Consider the following 23793-nt stretch of genomic DNA (forward strand, 5'->3'; position numbering starts at 1 on the left):
ACAACTCTCACAGATATCAAAAAAAAAAATTAGCAAGGTTTTTAGCACAAAAAATAAAAAAACCCACAAATTTTTAAAAACCCACACAACCACCACTAGACCCCAAAGTAAATTTAATATAAAATAATTCCCTGATTAACTTAATCACCTGTTGCTGTGGTTTTTTAGCATTCCTGAGAACATACAAGACTTACCTGCTTAAGGCAGAAGTGACAGACCCCCAGCACTTAAATAAAACTGCAGGAAGTTTATAGACATACCATACTTGGCAAACAGCCCTGATTTTGCAAGGGAATGCATCAACATTGTAGAAGTTATTTCAGGGCCCCTAACTCCTGTGCCTGAAGAATTAGGGCTATACAAGCAACTTCAGGACATATAGGCTTGGTTGAGATGAGGTTAATAGTGACAACTTCAGTGCTTCCGTGGGAACTTAGGGAAGAGTTTTAAAAACACAGGGCAGAAAGAACATCTTTCTTGGAGCAGATGTCATTACAGGAACAGCAGCAGTGGAGGAAGAGAGGGAAACCTTTTAAAAATCAAGGAGCAGTTGGAAAACAAGGCAAATACCTGTAGCATACATGCAGTAATGGATACATGTATGTGAGGAGGGACAAGCAGGCAAAAGCATTTTGCTGTGTTCTTCTCAGCAGTCTTTATTAACATCTTCTGAATTATATGCCTCTGCTTTGACACTAATCCCACACCAATTCCTCAGAGGGAGTTTGTACAAAAAAAAAGTAGAGTAAACCCTCAAATCAGTCATCCTCAACTATTTCTATTATGAATTTGAAATAAAAAAAGTATCAAGTGGCTCAGTATCATGGTTCAGCTGAGTAAGAGGTGGTATGTGCTGCTGTCATACAGAAATCCTGTGGCTGACAGCCTGGAGTGGACAGAGCAATTTTTCTCCATTTTCCTCCAAAGCTAGGAAGCAATCAGATAGTGCAAACAAAGAAGTAGCTGCAGAGAGCAGGAAAGTAGCAGACCAAACCTGCTCCAAGGACAACTGTACAGGAGCTTTATCCTCAAACCCTCCACCCTCTAATCTCCCTCAGGCAAAAGGATGACTTACCACTAGTGAAATGTGAAAACAGTATTTTAAACACATACAAGGTAGAATAACAAAGAAAATATATCCATTCTCACAGCAGCCCAATTATAACTTCAAAAATCATAACACTATTTGTAGAGTGTAAACAGCAAGTAAACAATGTATCAGCAAGAGCCAATAACTGTAATAGCATGAGCAAACAATTTGCTGTATAACACCACCACTATAAAGGAGCAAGGAAAAGCAAAATAGGGAAAAAAAAAATGAGCATTAAATTTCTGCTTTGGTAAAGGTTTTAAACAAGTATTTAAACACGAACTGTCATTAAGTTTACTGAACTCGTACACCAGACACACAGCAAGGTCCAAAACGGACAAGCTTTCAGTCAAAGAGACTGACTGCATCAGGAAGTCAGCATTCACCAAAGAATTCATTTCAGCATTTTTTATGGTTAACTCGGAGAGCAGAAATGAAGACAGTTATCTGAATTGCTTAGAAGGCTCTATTGTTCCCTCTTCCAAAGGATTTTTCCCCAGAACAGAATGGGTGGTGTGTGCAAAGCAAGTGAAAGGTGGGGGAAGGGGAAAAGTCTTGTGGATAAAGAGTGACACAGAAACAATTTTTTAAGCACAGAAATAATTTTTAAAGTAATTTCCTACCTCCCACTGCAAATGAGGCGGGATATTTCTGATCTGAAGCTTCCGACTCCTGCAAATAAATTAAAGAAAATAGTTGGGACAACAAAGAAACAAACAAACAAAACCACCACACACACACCACATAGAAAGGAAACATTACTGCAAGATAGACTATACATAGCAGTGTCATACATTCAAGCATCTGTCATAACTAAGAGGGGGCAAAACTAAACACAACTCCAAAAAAACCCAACAGATCGCTGTGAGGGGAATGTCAGGTCAAAACCATTTCAAGTCCAAAGAGCTGTTACAGAAATACTTGCTACACATTTCACAGCTGTTACATTTCATGAAGTCTCCACTTTTCCTGAAGACTTTATATTTCAGCTTTAAGGCCTTCAGTACCTCGTTCTCTGTTACGAATGAGTGCAATCATCCCGTACATTTGTACTGGGTTTCCCCTACACACACTTTAAGAATTCATTGTTGTTATTTGTTGGTTGGTGGGGGGTTTTTATGTTGTTTTGTTTTGTTTCTTCCCTTTGCCAAGAAGGTACTTCAGGAGCCTACGTTTCCTCAAGGAAGAAAATATAAATTATAATAAACACATTTGATATTAAGCTTTCCATTAGTGTAATACAGACTAATTTCTAGCATTTACACGACTGGCATTCTCAATCTCTGATCAGGAGAAGGTGGTAAGTATCAGTAAACCCATTGTCTTCTCACCCCAAATTTACATCAGTTTTTGCTTATCTAGTAAACAAAACATTCACTTTGAAGTGCTACTGCAAAGCCTGGCAGCCTGCTGGCTGCCTTCACAGCCAACTCCTTTGTCTCCTCCCTTCCCCCAAAGTGAGAGAACAAATAAATGCCAGAGATGCCACAAACCCCTTGGGTTTTACAAGAATGTGTAGATTAACACAGTTTCAGCTGAACTCAGGTAAGGTATTCTGCTTGGGTCTGTCTGGCTAGCCTGAGAAGGTCTGGGGAAGAGAGAGAGGACAACACTGAGCAGCCTAGGTTTGAAAAACCTCATCTACCTTTTGGTTCCCCAAAGCAGCTCAAATAAGTGTCTTGTGTTCAAACACTCAGTTTTACTTGGTGTTTTAATTGCTCAGTACCAGCCTACCACAGAAAACAATTCACACTTAAAAGACTTTTTGTAGCAGAAGTTTGTTAGACTTACATGGACCAGCAAAACCTTACAAGAAAACAAGGTCTAGAGATGTTCCTGTCCAGCAACACGATTGAAATCTTTTATTTTCCCCCACAGAGCCTTTTAAAATACACTCCTTTCCTTAATGCCACCAACCCACCTATGCCTACAGTGATTTTCACATCTTGAAATGCTCTTCTCACAAGCTTTCTTTGGGGCACAGCCAGAGCTTACAGCACAAAGCCACCTTGGCTTGAAACCTCTCCTCACATGAAGGCATCACCCCCAATGCTACCGTGACCATGGGATCAAGTGACAAGTGCACTTTCTCCAGAAAAGATGAACAGGTTTCACCTATGCAGCATTTCTTAGTTGTTTTGTCATAATACAAACATGCAAGGAAGAGAGAACCAAAAACCCAAATCACAAACAACCTTGTTTAAACTTCCAATTCCAAGAGAGCAAAGGAGGAGTCAGGAGCTGCCTCACTCTAAGATTTCCTTAAACTGTAATCTCAGCTAGCAATACTGCTACCAAAAAAAAAAAAAATTACCCTAAAGTACTAATACACTGCTCTGAAATATCAAAATGATCTCACAGCAACCTGCAACTTGAAAGTTGGGTCCTAAACTAGAAGATAAAAAGGGAGGTTCATTCTGTATTAAAAACACTGGGAATTTTTAAAGCAGAAAAATCCCAAACCACAAAATTGGCAGCCAATATGCTATTCAGTGTGCTTCAAACTGTAGCATGCCATTAGTCTCTCACACTTGTAGATTAGAATTAAAATTCATGAGTTTCGTAGCAAGGAGTGCCACTCACAGAAGGACACAAGCACAAAACAGCCCAACCAGCACACCAGCAACAGGTCTCACCCCAGCACCCACTACAGAGCTAGGCAGCAAATGCTCACACTGAGCAATGCATGTCCACCAGTGAGGAGAAGGGGAGAAGTCCTTTCCAGAAGCACACACATAAGATTTCCCACATTTCATTCCAGAAGGAAAAATCTTTTCTTTTACTACCCAACACCTGAAAGACAGACCAAAAAGAAAAGGAAGGGGGGGAAAAAGGCAAGCATCCTCTAACTTGGACAATAAAGGAGATAACATGAGGTTTGGAGATGTGTGGGGGTTTCTATTCTCACAGCTTGGAGGGACTGAAAAGTTTGATGCCATTTAAAACATTTGTAGCACAGAAATAACTTGAACATCACGCAGGGGAGAAGGAGGAAAGCAGAGGAGCAAGGGGAAAAAATGACACCCTAAAATTACCATTTCTTCTATCACATTCATAGAGCCAAAGGAAGTGGCAAGCCAAGTACAAAATGGGTACAGTCCTGCTGTGAACCTCATTTTATGGCAATAGTGAGACACCTATAGTACAGAATTGAAAGGTAGCTTCAAAACAACAAAAAATAGCCATGTGAGCCATTTAATTTGAAACTATTTACACCCTCATCAGTTGCTTGGCTACACTAAGTAATTATAATTTGTCACCTAATGCATGTGGTTGAAGTCTTAAATAAAAAAAAAAAAAATCACATGCATCAACATTATTTCTGTACAATTAGCAATAAGGGGAAATGAACAAAGCTTTGTACAACCAAGAGAGGAATCTCACAGAGCCAGTGTAAGATAAAAGATTACAAGCACTTAGAGATTTCTCCATTTCAGTCACTACCAGCTTCTATTTGAAATCATATATATATATAAATGAATGTAAATTTCTTCCTTAAAATTACCTAAAAATCTGGTAATTCCTTTCCCCACACACAGACACAATAGAAATGATGGAGGTGGTTCTGTGTGCCCGGGATCAGAACAAGCACCAGCAAGCAGATGTAGTCTGAATCCTCCACAAGCTGCAGTACCTGTACAGCTCCTACTTGGACAGATCGCTTTGGCAGCTCCTTACTGCAGGGTGGCACTAGCCATTTGCCATCACCTCTGTGTGCAGAGAGCCAGCTCTCAACTTCAAGAAAAATCCCAAACCGAACACAAACACATAGCAAAGACTAAGAGACAAAGTTCTGCCTGGCTGAATTTCCAGGAGCGGCAACAGCTTCCATGAGGAAGGGTTCTGACTTCAGAAACCGCCCTTTTGTGGAGGAAAAAAATTCTACACAATAGATAGGGAAAGGAAACTATTGCAGCAGCATCTTGGAAATTCTCTTCTCAGGCCATGTCAGCTCTCTCAGGATGCTTTCTGCCTTCCTCAATCCTAATTTCCTTCCAAGTACAGTATACGCAAAACTCCTATTGCTGTCAGCTCTCAGGCAGCGTAAACCTACAGAGGTTTTGGGGTTTTGTTTTATTTTTAAATAATCTTAAGTTTTGTTACAAGTACTTGCATTCATACCAGATATGTAAAGCAAGAAATAGTCCTGGAAAATCCCACAAAGATATTTTATTACAACCATTTCAGCTAGTCTTAATAAAACCTTAGTAAACATTGCCAGCATATCTCATCAGTCTGACTCATGTAAGCCTTGTGTATGCACTTTTTCCAGTTTAAGCAGAGTTCTTAATTCATTTCTTACATTCTGAATAAGCAATGCAAATAGATGTCAACTGAAAAAAAAAAAAAAAAAAAAAAAAAGCCTGGGCAGATTAAGTTTGTGCTCTGTATCGTAAGAAGGTTTTTGAAAGCTCTAGTTCACAGCATGTGAACAGGTATTCCGACTTCTCTCTTTCAAAGACACTCAAAACACCTTTAATTGGCAAGAAAACAGACTTGCTGATTTCTATATAAGGTTAGTCCATAAACAATTATTTGGCAATAATTTTTCTTAAGAGGAATTGTACACATTCTACTCCTCAATTTCAGGGATTATGCAACTAATTAGATTCAGTTACTTCAAGCCATGCTGATGACTGTCACCATATTTATTCTGGGGATGCTGAGGCATGGAGCCTTATGTTTGGAGGACATTAATACCTCTACAACACTGAAAAGCAGGTAAAACGAGAAGACATCACTGTGCCCCTTCACAAAGAGAACAGCATACTTGTGCTACATGTGTGGACAGAAACAGAAAGAGTGAAGTACCACTAAAATGGACAATTTACTAAAAACCAGCTTAGTGATCTCTGAAGGAGTAATCTCTCCTACATAAATAGAGCACACACATAGGGACAGTAGGTGGTCCCAACCCACAAGAACCCTCCACACATGAAACAGTACTAAACATGTCTTAAAGAAAATGTGGTAGGAGAAGGAAAGAAAAAAAAAAAACAATTTCAGGATCCTGTGTACTCTCCTCATCCTCCCTACACAATTTTGATTTTCTTCAACCTATCAAAATCCTCCTGGGTTAAAAAGGTACCAGACATTGTTGGAGTTTGCATCCTTGCATTACATAAAGTCTCATTATATGTTTCAGCTCACTAATACAATCTCATTTTATGCTTTGTGTGACACTTGGCAAAGTGTCCCCTTAAGAGACAATCTGGGGTGGGGGATGAAGAAACAAAACACACCCCCCCACAGGATAAACAATTAGAAGGCACAGAGTTACAAAGTATCTTGATTTTGCTGGCAGTTGTGATTATTTTTTGTCTCAGATGCGCCACAATTCACTGTTTCAGAGGGAAGCATACACACAAGTATCAAAGCAACAGCACTTCCACACTCTTGTTGTACCCACACTCTTGTTGTACCCACACTCTTAACAGACCCTTCTCACCATCCTCCATTTCTTCAGAGACCTGCTACCTCCAGCTCCTTAATTCTCAACAATAACACCACTTAACAGTGCCTTACTTCGCAGCCATAGGAGCTATGCACAACGTTCACGCCTTAAAGCCGCACAGTGCAAACCTGCTCTTCTTAAACCAGAGTCGATGGAAAAAGAGTTAAGTGTGTTTCAAAGGAGATCAAGTGAACATCAACAATGTTAGTCCATTCAATTGTTTGAACTCAATACCTATGGGATAGAAAGTAAATGATCTATCTTTTCTACTCTTAGGAGCACGCAAAGGGCAGGAGCTTATTCATTTTATGCTTTCTAGGTAGGCACTGCTGTACTGGTTGGTTACCTGGAAAAGGTCTTGGCACCTGGCACCAACAACACAGATGCAGAGAATGCAAATACACACCATCACAGAGTGCTGTTACTCCTCAGTGCTGCCTCCGAGCTTGTGGTCCCTTGGCTCTGACAGCTGTGTGTGATGTCCCTGCAAATCCACTCACTGGAACAACCCTTTTGCTCCCTTGAACTCCAAAGAGCTACATGAAGACTAAACCCATCATCTCTCAAGCTTTCTTCACAAACTTAACAAACAGATGAGGGTGAAATATTAATATATATATTTAAAAAAAACCACCACCACCACCAAAAAACACATCAACCAAAATACAACACATCCCACCACAACTGAAAACCTGCTATGGACTGTGGCCAATGCCATTGGGTAAGAAACAACTTCAGGATAAAAGAAGTCCTGACATGAACAGCCATAGAAGCAGAGTTAGCAACTGCTATAGCCAAACATCAAGCTGGTGGCAATCAACTGAATTTATAGGGGAAGGGGAAGAGGTGTCTTATTGTTCATTCTGCAGCCAACAAAATAAAAACAGGCAAGAAAAAAAAGCTTCCCCCACACATGAAGTTTGTTAGTTTCTCCCCCTCAGGTTGCTTCAAGCAGCTGATGCTTGATCACAACAGAATGAATCAGTATTTTTCATGTTCCTCTGGTGGGAAGGAGATTTAAAAAGGCAAACAGGTTTACAGAATGAAACAAAATTATTAATTCTCTATTCATATTTATGTATTCAGGGTAAAAATTTGAACCCTTTCTAGTTACAAAGTGAGAGAAGGGGCTTTTCATTTTCTTCATGGAAAATTAGATAGTGATGCCAACTAAGCCACTGGAGTGCCTTGTCCTTTAAGAGGTGCTCCAGTCTCTGCCTGCCTCCTGACTTCACACTGAAGCTCCATGCTTATAAACAATCTTTTCAGCTTTTAAGTTGTTTGTTTTATTACTGAAAGCACATAACGAACAGAAATAAGTTCGCCTAAATAAAGCTTTCTGAACACATTCTAAGCCATGTTTTGATAAAATTTTATATGTATGTACATACACAATTAAATACATCTCCATTTGTTTATTCCTAACAAGTAGTTCTGACAAATATAAAAGCAAGGGATCACACTCTACCTACAAAGAACGTACACTGAATTGTTGTTAAAAACACACTCAGGTTTGGTTAAGTGCAAGAGAGGAAGGTATATCACTTCTATTAAAAGATAATTAATTTTTAGTCTATATTACAAGGCATACTGATGACAGTTACTGTATTTTATCAAATCAAGCCATCAGCTTGTGAGCCAAAAAGTTCATCTTGATTCCTTATCTGCAAGAAAGGAAGAAGGGTTTCAAATACAGACTTCTTAACAAAATATCACCAATTCTTATTTTGATATGCTGATCTGGACAGCAGAATACTTGAAAAGGAAATGTTACTGCTCCAATTTCAGACCCACTTCAGCAATTCAAACAGACAAAGCTTAGCGAAGTCACAGGCAAACTGCAGCTATACTCCTCTTTGTGTTGCCTCATTATTTAATCCCAAACCTGGATTTAGAAGCTCTCTGTGCTACCACTTAGAATAAGGATTTTCCATAAAATTTAGACAATGAAATTTTTTCCTCAAAGCCCATTCACAACATAATTATATAAAGCCTGTTCACATAATTAATGCTTGGCTCCTAACTACACTTTTTTCTTTTCATCTTGCAGATGCAACCCAAAGTAGCTGCTTTGGAGAGGTGTGTTAACTCAGCATTCAAGATCAAAATCTGGCTCTTGGGTTACCTCACAGATCCCTCTGAACTGATGATCAAATTTCCTACTGGTCCCTGCAACACCCCACATCTGCTTTTTACCTTCCAACAGGACAAACAGAAAGCTGTCTGTGGGGCCAAGTACACACCACAAAGCTCCACTCCCTAAAGCCACCAGCCATACAACTGGCACACGGCTGTGTTCTCCTGGCAGGATAAACTCAAATACTTCAAAAGAGACCGGATATTTGCAGACAGGATACGATAGCTCAACAAGCACAACCAGAAGATTTATACTGGCACAACCAGTTACATCATACAAAAGAAGTACCATCAACCAATGTAAGCCTGACAGTAATGCTGATGTTTATGTAGATTAGCTGTATAGTAGGCTTTCACCTACTAGCATTTGCTTCAACATTTCATCCTGCCAATTCTTCACATCACTCGTTAGACTAAAAGCTTATACTCGTTATTTGTAAATTCCCTTGAGTGGTCTAGAGATGTTTAAAGAACAAAATTCTAAAGATTCTCCTATTACCATATTAATGTTGAATTCATAATTTAAATAATTTTATTTTTCCAGGTGTTAATGAGAGAAAGTTGTTCAGATTTAAAATTTTTAATTAAAGAATTAAGCACTGCATTCAATTGAAATGGGAAGTTGCAGTATCCTTTAGGAAAATGGGCTTTCATCTACCTTTGTGGCTTCTGACATTTCAGGTCTGTTGTCTTCTCCCAGGATGAAACTCTGGAGAAGCTGAAATGGGGGGTGGGGAAGAAGAGGGTTGTTTGGGTTGGTTTAGGTTCTTGTTTTCTCTCACTGCTTGTTGGGAGATGTTTGATTTTCTTCCTACATGTCACAGTTTCTCTTTCCCTCCTCCTCAGAGCAGAGGTCTTTATTCCTTAAACAACCATAGTTCTTTGCTGATGTTGTCGACCAAACATTTTAGAGCTGTGGCCATTTGTCATTGATTCTGCCACCACATCACTAGCGTGTCATTAAGTTGGACATAAGTGAAAACTCTCAGGAGAAATAAAATAGTGAAAATCATATCTTTAAATGGTAAAATGCTTCTAAACAAAGAAATTTATTTCAAATCTTAACTGATATCAACTAATAATCCCCTAATGAAGGAGCAGTGCTCATCATGCCTTTCCTCCTCACCCCTCCTTTCTTTCAGCCACCAAAGTGGCCAAAGGTTTCTTCTCTCCCTTCACCTGTTTTTACAGTGTCCCCAGGGACTGCTACTTGAAGTAGTCAATATTTCCAGTATGAACTGTGAAGTTTTACATCAACTGTGAGGAGCAGCTCTAGACTGAAGCTTGTATATTATGTCCCTGCAATACATGGCCAAGTTAGGGGCTGGAAAGCTCTAGATAGGAAGTGAAGACAAGGAATTTTTAAATTCTCAGTGAATTCAGCTCCTTTTAAAGGATCCAAGCAGGAGAAAGAAATGGAGTGGGATACTTCAGTTCATTTTCTGAATTAAAAAAAAAAGTCTTGAGAAATTAAAGTCATACTTTGTTCCACAAAGCAGCTGCTGTATATACCCTAACAAAGCTTTTATCTTGCATGTCTTCCCTGCTACCATTACTTACTCCACAGAAGTTTCCACTTCGATGGAAATAAGCAACACATGTCATGTACAGTGTAAAAGTTTGGCTTTTTTTTTTTTTTTTTTTTTTTCTTCAGGAGGTGTAACACCAGATTAAATCCTGTCTTTAAAATAATTCATTGTTTCACCCTTCTCAGATAGAAATAACTAAATTAAATTAGCAGCATTCAGACAAATCCAGTTGCCACCACACAGCTGAGACCTGAACCATGAACCTGTTTGCAGAGAACATCAGAAATGGTCACAGCTATAGGCAGGGATTCTAACCCCTTTGGGTCTCTTTCTGGTCAGGCTCAAGTGAAACTAAGGTTTTTTCATACTCAGTTTAAATTCACTATGTGTTCCAGATGAACCAACAAATTCAGTTCTAGTGTTTTGGGCAGAGGGGAAGCAAAACAAGGCTTGAAGTTAAAATATCAAGAGTTGCTCATCTATACACTTGCAGCAAGTAATTACAAGAAACCCTGGCTGAGCGAGCGGGAACCTCTATTTGCTACTTCTTTTGCTATTAAGTATCTGATTTAAACCTTTCTTATTGTGAGCGAGATAACTTAGAGATTGAAGTGAGCAAGGTGTTAGGGTAGTTGAGGGACCCATCCGAGCACTTAGATCTCTGCTGCCTTGCTCTTTCACCACACACAGACCATCTGAATAAAAGCCTGTTTTCCTGCCTCTCTCAGGCTGCTTAACAAAAACAGAAAAAGGCAAAAACAACCACCAAACAAATAAATTAAAAAAAAAAAAAACACAAATTCATGTCCAGTTCCTAAAATTACCTGAGAAAATGAAGTTTCCTGTGGGGTCTGAGAAAGAGAAACACACTGATAACACTCGTGCTGCTGAAAATACCATCTATCTAAATGAATAAGTGAAAAAAAACCCATTTAGTCTGATTTTGTGTGTAGACTTCGGCTAACACACAGGCTCACAAGCAATTTCAAGTCTTTTCCACGATACAAAATGGTATTAATAAGGGTGAGCTACTTCATTTAGACAATTGTCTATACTACCTAAAAATATCAATGAAGTCCTAGTGCTTAAAATCGCTTAAACTAAAAGCAGAGCTAACAAGACCACAGAGGAAATCAACAATAAGATTACAGCCACATTTCAGGCACTTTGTGGGGTTTAAAGCCACTCTTGATAGTGCAGTGCATGTGTGTGTGTGCATGCACATACATGTATGGCTTTCTGCATCCACCCTGCCTGAAACTTCAATTTTCTATTACTTCTTTCATAAATACGTGTATTACTCAACTTTGCAAGAAGACAGCTCTCTACTGACATAATGAGCATTTAAAATATAAGCTTTGCTAGAACATCAGATGATGAACATAATAAAACAGAGACCTGCAGTTAGCCTGCACATGTGGTTGTGGTTTCATTAATAATAATAATAATAATAATAATAATAATAATAATAATAATAATAATAATAATAATAATAATCATCTTGTTACTACTCAATCTCAAGACAAACCAAGAAAAGTTTTTAAAAGCACTGGCAAGATCAATATCTTCTTTCACATCTTCTAGACCACACTAACAGGAATAGATTGAGTAGGATACTTCCCCAGCTTTATAACAAGAGAAATGTGAACTTACTGTATATTTCTGATTACCTTGTTTAAAAACACATTTCTGCCATCTCAAAGGACTCAGTAGAATAAATCTTATTCGTATAGATTTAAGAAATAAAACCTGACTTTTGAGGTATAAACTGATGCCCATGACAACTAAGACTGCCCAGATACCAGTTCTCACTTTGATTCTCTAGGAATTATTTCACTAATACACTTGGCTGAACTAATTGAATACCAACAAGAAATATCACTCAAGTGCTGGCCCTTACCAATGGCAATTCCACGTGGTCTTAAACTGATTAAGTACCCTAAAGCAGATGAGATATAACATCTCTGCTGGGAGAGTGCTAGAATGTGTGCGTTTTGCACTATCACCACCAAATAATTTTTCTTCCTTTCTCTCGCCTTATCAAACCCTGAAAAATCATAGAAAGTGACCACTCTGCTTTTTGGCTTTGTCATTTTTTTTGCTGTCACCAGATGCAGTATTTTAAAAGAGCCACTCCTCTTTCTACACTTACATTACTTGCTAAATGCAACAAATTAGGCTTACGGTTTTCAGACATTATTGCCATTATTCAGACATTATTATTTTCTCTGAAGAGTTCTGCCCCAAAATAAGTTCCTATTAAATTACAAAAAAATTGTGGACAAAATGACATTGAATGAAATTTCATACCTGTATTCACAGTAAAAGTTTAAGTAGTTTAGAACTCTGTACTCTCCCCTCCAAACAAACATACTCTCCAAGTGTAAAACGCAGCACCTTTCAGCTGGAATGTGTAATTAGATACTATACACACTTCACACACCTATTTTCTACATTAAGTTTTTACTTAAAGACAGCCTATTGGGAAAATAGTAATTTTGATTAAGACAATTTAGGAACTTCAATTTATTAAGTATGAATCATGCAAAGCTTTCTATTCTCTACAAAGCTTATTTTCTCCTTTCATTTTATAGGGCAATAATTCTGGTGAAGGTAAGTATATCTACACTAGTGAATCCACATGCACAGTGCATACTCTGAACTGGCATAGTTAAAAGCATCACACAACTTGAGCATAGAAAGTTGCACAATTGTTTATATTTACTCAATAGAAATATATAATTATAGCTTTCATTAAACCTCATTTTTCAGAATTATCAAAACAATCTTCTCTGCTTTGCACCTAGAAGCTTTGATTAGTGCGCACAAGCTTAGCACAGTATAATGTATCAAGGCAGTTCCTGAGCTTTCACACCATGCCTTGATGAAAGCCTTAAGAGTATCATTTCATTGTGTTCAACTGGAAAAGTCAACAACTAAAATTTAGTTGTTCAATTTGTAAATTATGCAGTGTTTTGATTTTACATTTTTTTTCAAAGGCAAGTTCTGGTGAAAAATCACTTGTATTTCAGAACTGTAAGTATATTCTCTTCAGTAACCTTTACAGTTAATGTTTAATAACTTCCCCCTACTTTCTAAATACTGTAAAAAAAAGTCAGGACTTTAAGAGGTGACCTATAAACCAATTACAGGATAGCCATTACCACCCTTTAAATAACTCCATTATTTTTTCATTTTCTTTTTCACAGAAAGCATAGAATATTATGTATATTTTGCAAAACATTGAGTTTTTCACCATCACTGTAGATTTAAATACACTGTTACGATCAGGGAAAAAAAATTACATTTCTACACTGAAAACCACACTTTGCAGAGAGTGGCATTTAACAGTTACACTAATTCACTTTGTATTAAATCAAGCAAAACTATAAATTTTAATGAGTTAATTTCAAAGCAGAGAAAAGACCTATATTGTGCTATAACTAGCCAGCTAAATCATAAGTGGGATTTACAAGTCAATTATCATTAACAACAAGGTTATTTGCATTTAGTTTTCAAATGCATCACATTTTGGTAGATGTTTAAACCAAGATTAGGAGCAAAGGTCATGCGAATGGTGATGGTAATTTTGACCAAGTTTAACAAATTATTTAGCAGTCAGTTACTTCAAATGTCGTTTGTATACAGATGTGCAAGCTTATTGTTACACCAAGGCAGTAATTATTAGCTTCTTTTTACAATCATACAGAACTGATTTGTTTAAGATATCTAAATTAAGTGGTACCTGCCCCACTAGTAGATCAAGATGTTTTTACCTGAGAGCACAGACTAGCATCATTTAAATAAGCCTTTCAAAGCTTTGAAATTCAGCTGTTCCATCTGCACATAGATATGTTCAACAATTGAGAATTTAAGAACATTTTAAAGGAATAAAGAGCAGGAAAGAGCCAAAGATAGGATTTTTTTTTTTCCAATCAGCATAAGCAAGGCTACGATGTTACAAGATGTGGTAGCCTAAACTGCCACACAAGATAAGTAAAAAACACAGAAAGAAATCATCCTACTGAACATTTTTTGCTAAGTTTGCTGTTCCTGTGTCGTCTTCACTCACACACACATCACCTCCCAAAAATTCAGCTCAAAAGCATGCTGGTATCAGCTTAGTGGCTAGTACTGGACGATACAATGAGACAACCACTGCTACAAACAGAAACAGAGCTACCAAACGCCTGGAAACAAAGCAAGCACTCCCTCCCTCTCCTCCCCCAAACCTCAAAGACATGCTGTAATAGTTTGTAACCACACGCACGTTATCCACAGAGTGCAAGGAAAGTTCATGGAGCTGGATGTCAGAGGGAAAAGAAACAGGTCAGTGCACCTGCTCAGCCCCCAGCCCTAAACCAGGCAAAGCTCTCCTCATCTAGACTAAGTCTTACCAGGAACAATACACATCACAACCATCTCCCAAAAACTATCCCCCCTCAAACATCATTGCTTCCTCAGAAAGTTGCAGAGCTTCATCATGGTGAAACATGCCTTCATTTTTAGGCAGACTTTTCCATGCATCACCTTGGGGGTTTTTTTGTTTTGGTTTGGTTTTGTGTGTGTTTTTTTGTTTTGGGTTTTGTTTTGTTTTTTTTTGAAGTCAGAACTACAGCAAAAAGGCATTCAGGAAAACAGACTCACGTGGTTTCCACCAGCACTCTACAGCTAAGAAGTGAATACAGTTTGAAGTTCCATTTGAAAAGCCATTTTGAAGAGGCACTGTACAAAACACAGCCCTGCTGTACAGTGGGGGACTGAGGTAAGCACACATGCAGTGCTGGAGCTGTGCTGTCCTTCATGCATTCAGAAGTAGCATTTGCATATTAAGATGAACTTAATCCAACACAGGCAAAACCAGTAATGGTCATAGTAAGTGAATTGTGTGGATCAGGTGATGTGAGCAAAAGGGCCAGGAAGAAAAAACATGTACAAAAGCTTATTATTTGCCACAAGGGCCAACTACAAGTGAATGCAATTTTGTGATTTGACTGAAACTAGTCAAACATGTAGGTAAAGCAACCTCTAACCCAATTTAAAAGCTTGAAGGGCTCTACACATTGTAATGATAAATCTTCTAAATCTTTTCCCAAGTTTACTGCCAAAGAATAATGGGTAACTTCAACTTTATATAGGTTAAGCACATGCTACATACCTGAAGAGATAATTTTGCCCATGATTTGAGTTGAATTGAACTGTCATGAAGCCCTGTTGTACAAAGGGTGTGTACGCCACAATTTCAGGTAAAAATTCACAATTCTGTGTTAAATGCAAAATTTGGAGTATATTAACATATACTTTTTGACAATTACAACTTTATGTGGGGCGTTCGGGGGTTGATTTTTGGGTGAGGAGAAGTTGTTGGGGTTTGTTGTCTTTAGGAAAAACAGTTTAACAGAATAATCATCCTGATATACTGCTAATACTAGTTTATCTGAAGACGTAAGAACAATTTTACACTACTACTGCTGTGCACCCCCAAATCCCTACGTTGAGCTCAAAGGCTGTCAATTTCTCATTTATTTTGTACAGGCTATTAGAAATAACTAATAAATACTTGTACTTTACCATAGAATCCCCCAACTCCTTCATTAACTGTACATCTACAGACTATATTTTAAACTAAATGCTTACCACCACCACCTCTTGGTAAGAATTTGAAATAGAAGAAAATAAGAATTTGTAGACAGCTTTGAATGCCTACCATTCTCCAAAGCTGCACATTTATTTAAAGTATACTACATTAAGTATTTCAGTGCAGGTGCAACATCCATACAGTCAGGTAACAAACAAGCATTGAGGTACTCCAGGACTTGTTACAGGCAAAAGTAGTATTGCCTGGTTAGCAATAACAGTTTTTAGCTCTGACACCAAGTTATGCTGCTGTCCCCCAACACCTAGAACTTTCTTAAATAACCGAACTTCTATTAATGTGAAGCTCATCCTGTAATAACTCTTGTTGTTAATCAGCACCGGCATCCACTGTGATCAATACCACTAAAAGACACTTAGCATTAAATCCCTCTCACTTGACCCTGGCAAACAGCTCCCTCTGCACACCAGAATGTTGGATTTCAACAAAGAATGATGTAGTTTATCCAGGGATCCAGTTCTCTGGATAAGAAGGACCCATGTGCTCTTTACAGCACAGCAGTATACACCTGTTACAGACCACCCTCTTGATGGAGAGGGGAACCTGTGCCAACTAGTATGTAATTAGCAAACTAACTAACATGAAAAATTATTTCAAAATTAGTAATACTTCAAGAGACAATTTTTCCCCTCTTAACCATTACCCACTTAAGGGTGCTGCAAAACTTTCACTGGAAAATCATTTAAAGCACGTTGATCAGAATTTGAATTTATATCAGGAAAAGGACAACACATGGTTCACATAAGTGTAGGCTGTTATCTTGGATTAAAACACTACCTAAATTCCTCAAACATGCTACATACGATATTATTCGGAGTACAGTCTGAAAGAGGCATTGCTTTGACATTTTTACTCTAGACGTAGATCTTCCACAATAACCAGGAAACCACCATCACACAAAGAATAGCCTTCACATATACAAACCAAACGATTCACTCTACCACTAAAAACATTTCTGGATGATCTGTTCTGTAACTGTGGGGTTTTTTGGAAGGGGGGGCGGTGGAAAGGAAAAGAAAAAAAAGCAAGCAAGCAAGCAAACATCTCTTTTGCCATTGATAAATGATACACACATTTTCCCTGCCAAAGCTAGAGCAGTTTTGCAAACTCAGTTTCCCAAGAGCCTCCCCGAAGCACACCAAGGACTTCCTCCAAGGGCAGGGGAGAGGGGCAGAGCTCACACGGGATCAGGCCCCAGAATGAAAGCTGTGTGAAGCAGCTGCACAGAACAACTCACTCGATGGGTGGTTTTTCACCCCCACCTTCTCACAGCTAGCCCTCCCACCCTGCCAATTCCTAGAAAATTAAGAGTCCCACCTTGATCCGCACATGGATAACTCCAAATCCTAACACAAGTTTTGTACTTCATCCCTAACCACTACTTAAGATGAACTTCCAGGAAAATAATTGAAAGCCCAAATGACTTAAAAATTTCTGCTGGGAAAAAAAGAAAGCTTGTTGACGCAGACTACAGTTCCCTCTGTTTGGAATTTTGATTTCTGCACTACAATATTTAAGGCTTTGTTAGGGTGAAGCAAGCTCCAGTTTTGTGGGGAAAAAAAACCAACCAACCAAACAAGCCTACAGGCTCTGTACATTTCACATTTAAAATAAAATCAATTTACCAAAACAATAAAGCACTGCTATTTTCACAAAGAGGAAAAATGCATGACACATGGTGTAGACTACGTATTTTAAAATAACGTTCCTAAAGTTCAGTTGAGCATGAAAGTTCATCTTTCAAAAGTGAACATTCAGCTCCAGTTGTGTTCAAGTGTACTAGTACTAGCAAAAAAAAAAAAAAAAAAAAAAACACCAACAACCAAACCTTTCTATTTTTATAAATTCTCCAGATATTTTTAGCTGGTCTCTTCTTAAATGGCAAACTATTTTATGGTAATATCTTTTAAAATGCATGTGTGTGTATATATACACACACACAGAGACATACACATTTTATTTAAAACACTTCTCTGCATTATTTCTCAGAGTGAAGCCACAAAATTATATAAAAAAAAATAAAATGGAGTAAGGTCCTTCCCAGCTGAAGGCCTCTCCTTTCAAGACAGTTTTGTTTCAATATTTAGTCCCATATCCAAGAAGAGTCATCTCCCTCTCTGATTCTTTATCACCTGTGCTCTTACCCAAATTTTAACTTGATTAAAAACACAGAATGCTCCATTTTACCTGTTAGAGACAGTTTTCCATCCAGATTTGTACAAGGACAGTTTTAGTTGATTCTGATTCTGCTGCACCATAAAGAGAAAGGCAACAAGAGAAGCACATTGCTAATAAAGTTACATTGTACAGGAGACAATTTTTATACTACAGGTTGCTCTTGTGCCAGATGCCATGATAATACACTTCAGCAAAATGACAATCAATATTATAATCCAATATCATTTCCCATTTTTAAATTTCACACTTGCAGATAAAAAAAAACAAGAAAACATCACCTTTTTTGGCACCACTCTTTTGTTGCCATTACACATACAGTAAATTAACTTTTACCCTACCATTGACCCTTGTAATATTGACCCTTTATTTGCTCACTATCCAACTACAAACATCAAGACCACCTTCTTTGTTAAAAGTAAGCATCTTCCAACACACACTCACAAAACAATACTGCATATTTGAAAAGAAGTAAAACCAGGAGATAATACAATAATATAATTTTTGTCAGTCATCTGGAACTTGCCCAAATGCACAGGAGCTCTCCCTCCCATACAAAAGCTTTTCAAAGGCAAATTATTTACTCAAGGTGATGAGGAGGCAAAACTATTGCTGAAGTACCCACACAAATAAACATCCCCAGAGAGTCTGGGTAGCACCAGTAAGTACTGGGCTTATTAATGCCCCCAGCACACCTCAAACCCGGATTCCTGGGGAGATTTTGGATGGCACATTCTACAGTATTTTATTTGTACAGCAAGTGTGAAACTCATACAGAAAAGATACTGGATGGAAAGGAATTCAAGTGCATGCCCAGAAAAAAGAAATGGAAGCCTCAGACTAAAACTATCAAATACCACACAAGTATTTCTGGTAACAATATCACATTTTCTAGATGAAATAAGCAAAAGTTGTGGTTTTTATCTCCACTTTCAGCAGTAATTAGCATATAACTCGAAGTATAATACTATACTTTGCATCATTTGAGATAAAGAATGCACTGACGTGGAGATAAACACTTTGCACACAAAAACAAAATTAAAACACGCATTAAATAGAAGCACGTTAAAGCTCTCTGGAAGTACATAAAGCACCTCAATGTTGCTAAGTGCATCAGTCCTATTCAAACTTTTCTGCCTATTCCTCTTTCTCTAGAAAGCACAAAATATTATCCTCCTTCGATTTTACAACATTTAATTTTTGCACTCCTCCACCTGTTTTCTCACTCTGAATAATCAAATGCCATGAATAAATGAGGAAAAAAAAAACACAAAAACATCAATATTGCCTCGTGCTCATCTCACTGGGCTCATGTAAGGATGAAAACACCAGAAAGTCTTCAACTGTGACCCATGGCACTATGTATTTGTTAACAAAAATCTCAGGAGGATAAAATCCTAGAATCTAGGATGACACTAAGGACAGGAACAGGTTTGAGAAGCAAAGAATCTATTTTGTGAGGCTCCCTGAAGAGCCAGTCCTGTCCCTCATGAAATATAAGGTATATTTTAATTCTTCCTGGGTCCCTCTCTCATGGCCAGTGTAGGAAGCTTCACATTTTCTTTTAAGCTGGTAAAATCCCAGGCCATTTAAGAATTTTTCAGGTCAAAACTAAGTATTTGAAGTCTACCCAGTAGCTAGCCAGAAGCTATAAAAGGACTCTAGCACTACAGAGTCCTATGCTCTGTACTTAAAAGAGCAACTGAAATGAACATAGCCCCATTTTACAAAAATACCACCTTCAAGGTCTCAAAAACATGGAAAATATTATTAACCCATGCTTCAGGGCAGAAAAAAAATAGGAGAAATTTTAATTTTTTTTTTAAAATACTTTTAACATTTCCTGATTATATTGTACCACCCTTGAATTACACTTCCAAAATATAATTTATTATTTCATTCTTTCAAAATCTGCCATATCTACAAACAATTTAACATCTGCTACAAGTATGTTTTCAGGGTTCCTCCTGTTAAGCAAAGAAGCAAAAAGAAAGCAGGATCAATGCCTAAGGACATGCACTGATAAGGGTTTTTCATGTAGTCTGGATTATTTTTTTGAACTGCCACAAAAAATTATTTTTAAATTAATGATCAAACGACATGAGTTATAAAAATTAAACTTCCAACAACCAGTTAGCAGAGTTAACTGTTCTTGCCACAATGACTTGCCTATGTAGGAATCACCACAACTATCCAGGTTTGCTTCCACTCTGATTGTAAGCTTCAAAAGAATATTTTTTAAAAAATAATTTCCTGTTCAGATCTGCAAAAATAAGTGTGGAAACAGAGTAAAATCCCAGAACCACACAATGTTTCAGCCTTTCACTCTCTAAAGCATTCCAGTTTGGATCCAGGTGTAGTCCTCCACCTCTTCCCACAGAGAAGAGCACAAATTCAGCTAATAACGTATTTTATATCATGTCTTCATACATTCAGCATGATTCTCTGGTAGATATTTGCAGAAGCAAAACTAAAGATCAATGCAATTACTTTTTTTTTTATACCTGTGGCCATTGTAGCCACCATACATACTTTAACCCCATAAAGCTATTTCCCACCACCTCATTATACTGAAAATCAGCAAAACAATCCAAAGCCCATCCAACAGAGTAAGGTTTGTCTATGAGATAGATAGGGATGCATAAAGCAATTTGATCCTGTTTTCCCCAAATCAGCCTTCAGATACCTCAGCATTAGAGTCCAAGCACAGCTCCCAGGTCATTCCCCTCCTTGTAGCACAGCTCATTAAAAGGCAGTGCTACCTACAAGGTACATCTTTACTACCCTCTTCTCCTGCTCCTCTCCCAAATAAACCCTATAGAAGAGATAACAGTCAATTTCTTTTCCTAAAAAAGAGCACTCAAGGTACGTATGGGGGAGAAATTAACCTACTAATTGGAAAAGCACCTCATCATTACCACAACTGAGTTGTTGTGAGCATTTCAGGCACCTGAGAGCCCCAGGAGTGGACATGATGGATCAGATTGGGTGGGAAGCCCACCTGAGCACAAGAGCCAGAGCTAAGAGGCTGCACCAAGCACAGCCCCAGGTGCCCAGAGTTGGTGCCTGCCTGCCTGCCTGCCCTCCCCCCTCAGTACGCACAAGTGACATCAGGGCCATTTGAATAATCAGATTGCAGCGTGCATCGCCTTGCGAGATACCAGCTGCTCTTGGATTGCTGCAAGGTAGTACCCAAAGCCTTGCGCCACAAGTTTCATGGGCACACGTACACGGTGGGCCACCACCATCCCCTTCCCCCATTGCTGCTTTGCAAAAAGAGCACCCATCTGAGTGATCACAACTAGCCGTGCCCTGCCTTCCCTTGCAGAGTGTGACTAGCAGACAGAATTGTAACAGTGTCTTCTCCAACTTTTGCATAAAGTGACCTAAACCTTTACATATTGCAGTAGCCTTCTTCCACACCAAGGGGTCTGAATGCAGAAATGCTGCATTCCTTTGGCATTCTCTTGAGATTTCAATACCAAGTCAGGAATCTACTCCAAGCTTATTAAATACTTTGCACCTCCCCCAAAATAATTCTCCACCCTTCCATCAAGGAAATCTTGACCAGGCCCCTCCTTTCAACCACAATGTATCCCCTTATCTGTTTTTAAGTACTTTCAGGGAGGAGGGGTGGGAGGAAGCCACACAGAAGGCCCTCTCTCCTTTCCTCCACAGCAGGTAAGAAGGTAATTTTGCAAACCTGGGTGTGCCCATTTCAAATCTGAAGATCCAGCAAGGGCTGGAATGCAGTGACTACTGGGCACAAGAATTTCATCCTGAATAACAAGCCATGCACAATCCACTGTCTTCTAGATTCAGCTCGATTTTATGGAAACCCCAGCTGACAGCACCTCTTGACCTTCCTTTATGTGATGAGGATGTGGATTACCAAACCCTTACCCTTGCCTCCCATGCACCTCAGACACCTCTGGAGAAAGATACCCACAAACTACCTTTGCAAGTGGTAATATACACACCGTGCTGAGGGTAAATAAATAAATAATCATATTTAAGGAGGTTGAAACAAGGGGAGCCAGGACTCTGCATGAAGCAGTCTCAAGCAGCAGAGGTCAATACAATGTATTGAATAATTTCAGTGCACTACAAAACAAGTTCTGCTCTTATGAAGTAATCATTTGACCAACCTATTAATCGTACGCTCATGCTGACAGATGGACCTGACACACTCGCTTTTTTTTTTTTAAATGGCATCACTTCTCTAACCCTATCTCACAAGCTGGATCACACAGGCCTCTCTGGAAAGCTCTCACCAGCAAGCACACTGGGTGGGCCTAGTAGGCAACACATCCCCTTACACACCCTGGCTGCATCTGCACCTTTCCCTTGTGTGGAAAAGGTACAAAGATTTCAAGTTACTTTGAAAGCGCCTTAATAACCAGTTTCACAAAAACACTCAACATTTGAAAACTGTGGTTTTGCACATACCTAACAACTCTAAATATATGCCCAGTAAGCAATGTTTACAGAGATGTGGAAAAAATCTCCAACTTTTTGACCCTCCCAAAAAATGAAAATATCAGACATCTATAAAATGAAGGAGAGAGTCACTGTTACATATGGAAGCCACTGAATGAATTTTAAATGGCTTTCTATATTTGATTCTGGGAAAGGGGGAGTGGAAACAAAGGGGAAGGAAATGCAGCTTTTTGCATTTCTCAATGCAATTTAATTTTCTCTTGAAGAGCGGTGTAAATCTGAACTACATCTGATACATTCCAACATGATACTGCAGGATAAAACAGTGTTTTAACAAATAAGGGCTTTGGGAAGAAGCCATAGGCATATGCTGATACAATTACATGTGCACTTTTTTCAGTGTGACTATATATATGCAGGCAACGTATGCCTAGAAAAAGGCTCAAGTTGAGTGCAGGATTCTTTTCAACAAGTTACAGAGAGGCACAATTCTGATAGTTGCCAATTCACAAATAGGAAGACAAGCTACCCAATATGAAAAATGGACTTTCACACCATTTCAGCTGGCAGCTAAAAGAACAGGAAAACACTTTTAAAACACATTAAGAAATATTTTTTAAAAAGTTGGGGAGATATCAGTGATTTTCAATTTGCCTTTATGAAGGTGAAATGAATTTGCTTTCAACAGCATAAGTAGAATACTATTTGTGCAAGCTTAAGATTAATAAGCAAATTTATTTATTACAGAGACTAATAGGAAATTATCAATTCCCACATGCCTCATGGAATTTTCTTCTTAAACCCAAAAATATATTCCATCTACAACAGTATTTTTGTAGTTAAAAAAAAAAAACTGAAATACAGGCTACTGAAAATCAAAGCTATCTATCTTGCATATTTAATAAGAGCACATACAACACATTACCATGAAAAGTATCAAATAAATACAACCCTAAGGATTGGCATGCTATGAATTGGTCCAGAGAGCAATTCTCCCTCCTTAAAGCAAAAGACCTCCATACTTCTTTAAACAAGGTTTTTCTCCAAAACTAAACAGTGATTAAACTCCTAATTCTCAAAATACCAAGATACAATGCCCATCAAGACAGACAATTCACCTTTACGAACCAACTAATTTATAGAGGTTGCACTTTTACAAATAACCCTGAAATAATAGAAGCCATTTTAAGCAAAGTTACACAGAAACATGCTTCCCAGATTGAATAATGGAGTATAAGAACAAGCACGTGGAAAGTTTGATCTATTTCTCTTTTACTCTCTGGCGCACACCAGGTTTTCTATAATCTAAATA

At 38.3% G+C, this 23793-nt stretch overlaps 1 protein-coding gene across 4 annotated transcripts in view; it reads right to left on the minus strand.

Moving 5' to 3' along the window:
• Positions 1-23793, minus strand: part of IGF2BP3 (insulin like growth factor 2 mRNA binding protein 3) — a 116207-nt gene that overhangs the window by 90109 nt on the left and 2305 nt on the right. For all 4 annotated transcript variants that reach the window (XM_054384804.1, XM_054384803.1, XM_054384802.1 and 1 more), the window contains exon 3: positions 1714-1762. In XM_054384804.1, the coding sequence (XP_054240779.1) occupies positions 1714-1762 (49 nt within the window). The remainder of the gene's footprint in view (positions 1-1713; positions 1763-23793) is intronic.

This window comes from Indicator indicator, chromosome 11 (assembly GCF_027791375.1).
Source record: "Indicator indicator isolate 239-I01 chromosome 11, UM_Iind_1.1, whole genome shotgun sequence".
Lineage (NCBI taxonomy): Eukaryota > Metazoa > Chordata > Aves > Piciformes > Indicatoridae > Indicator > Indicator indicator.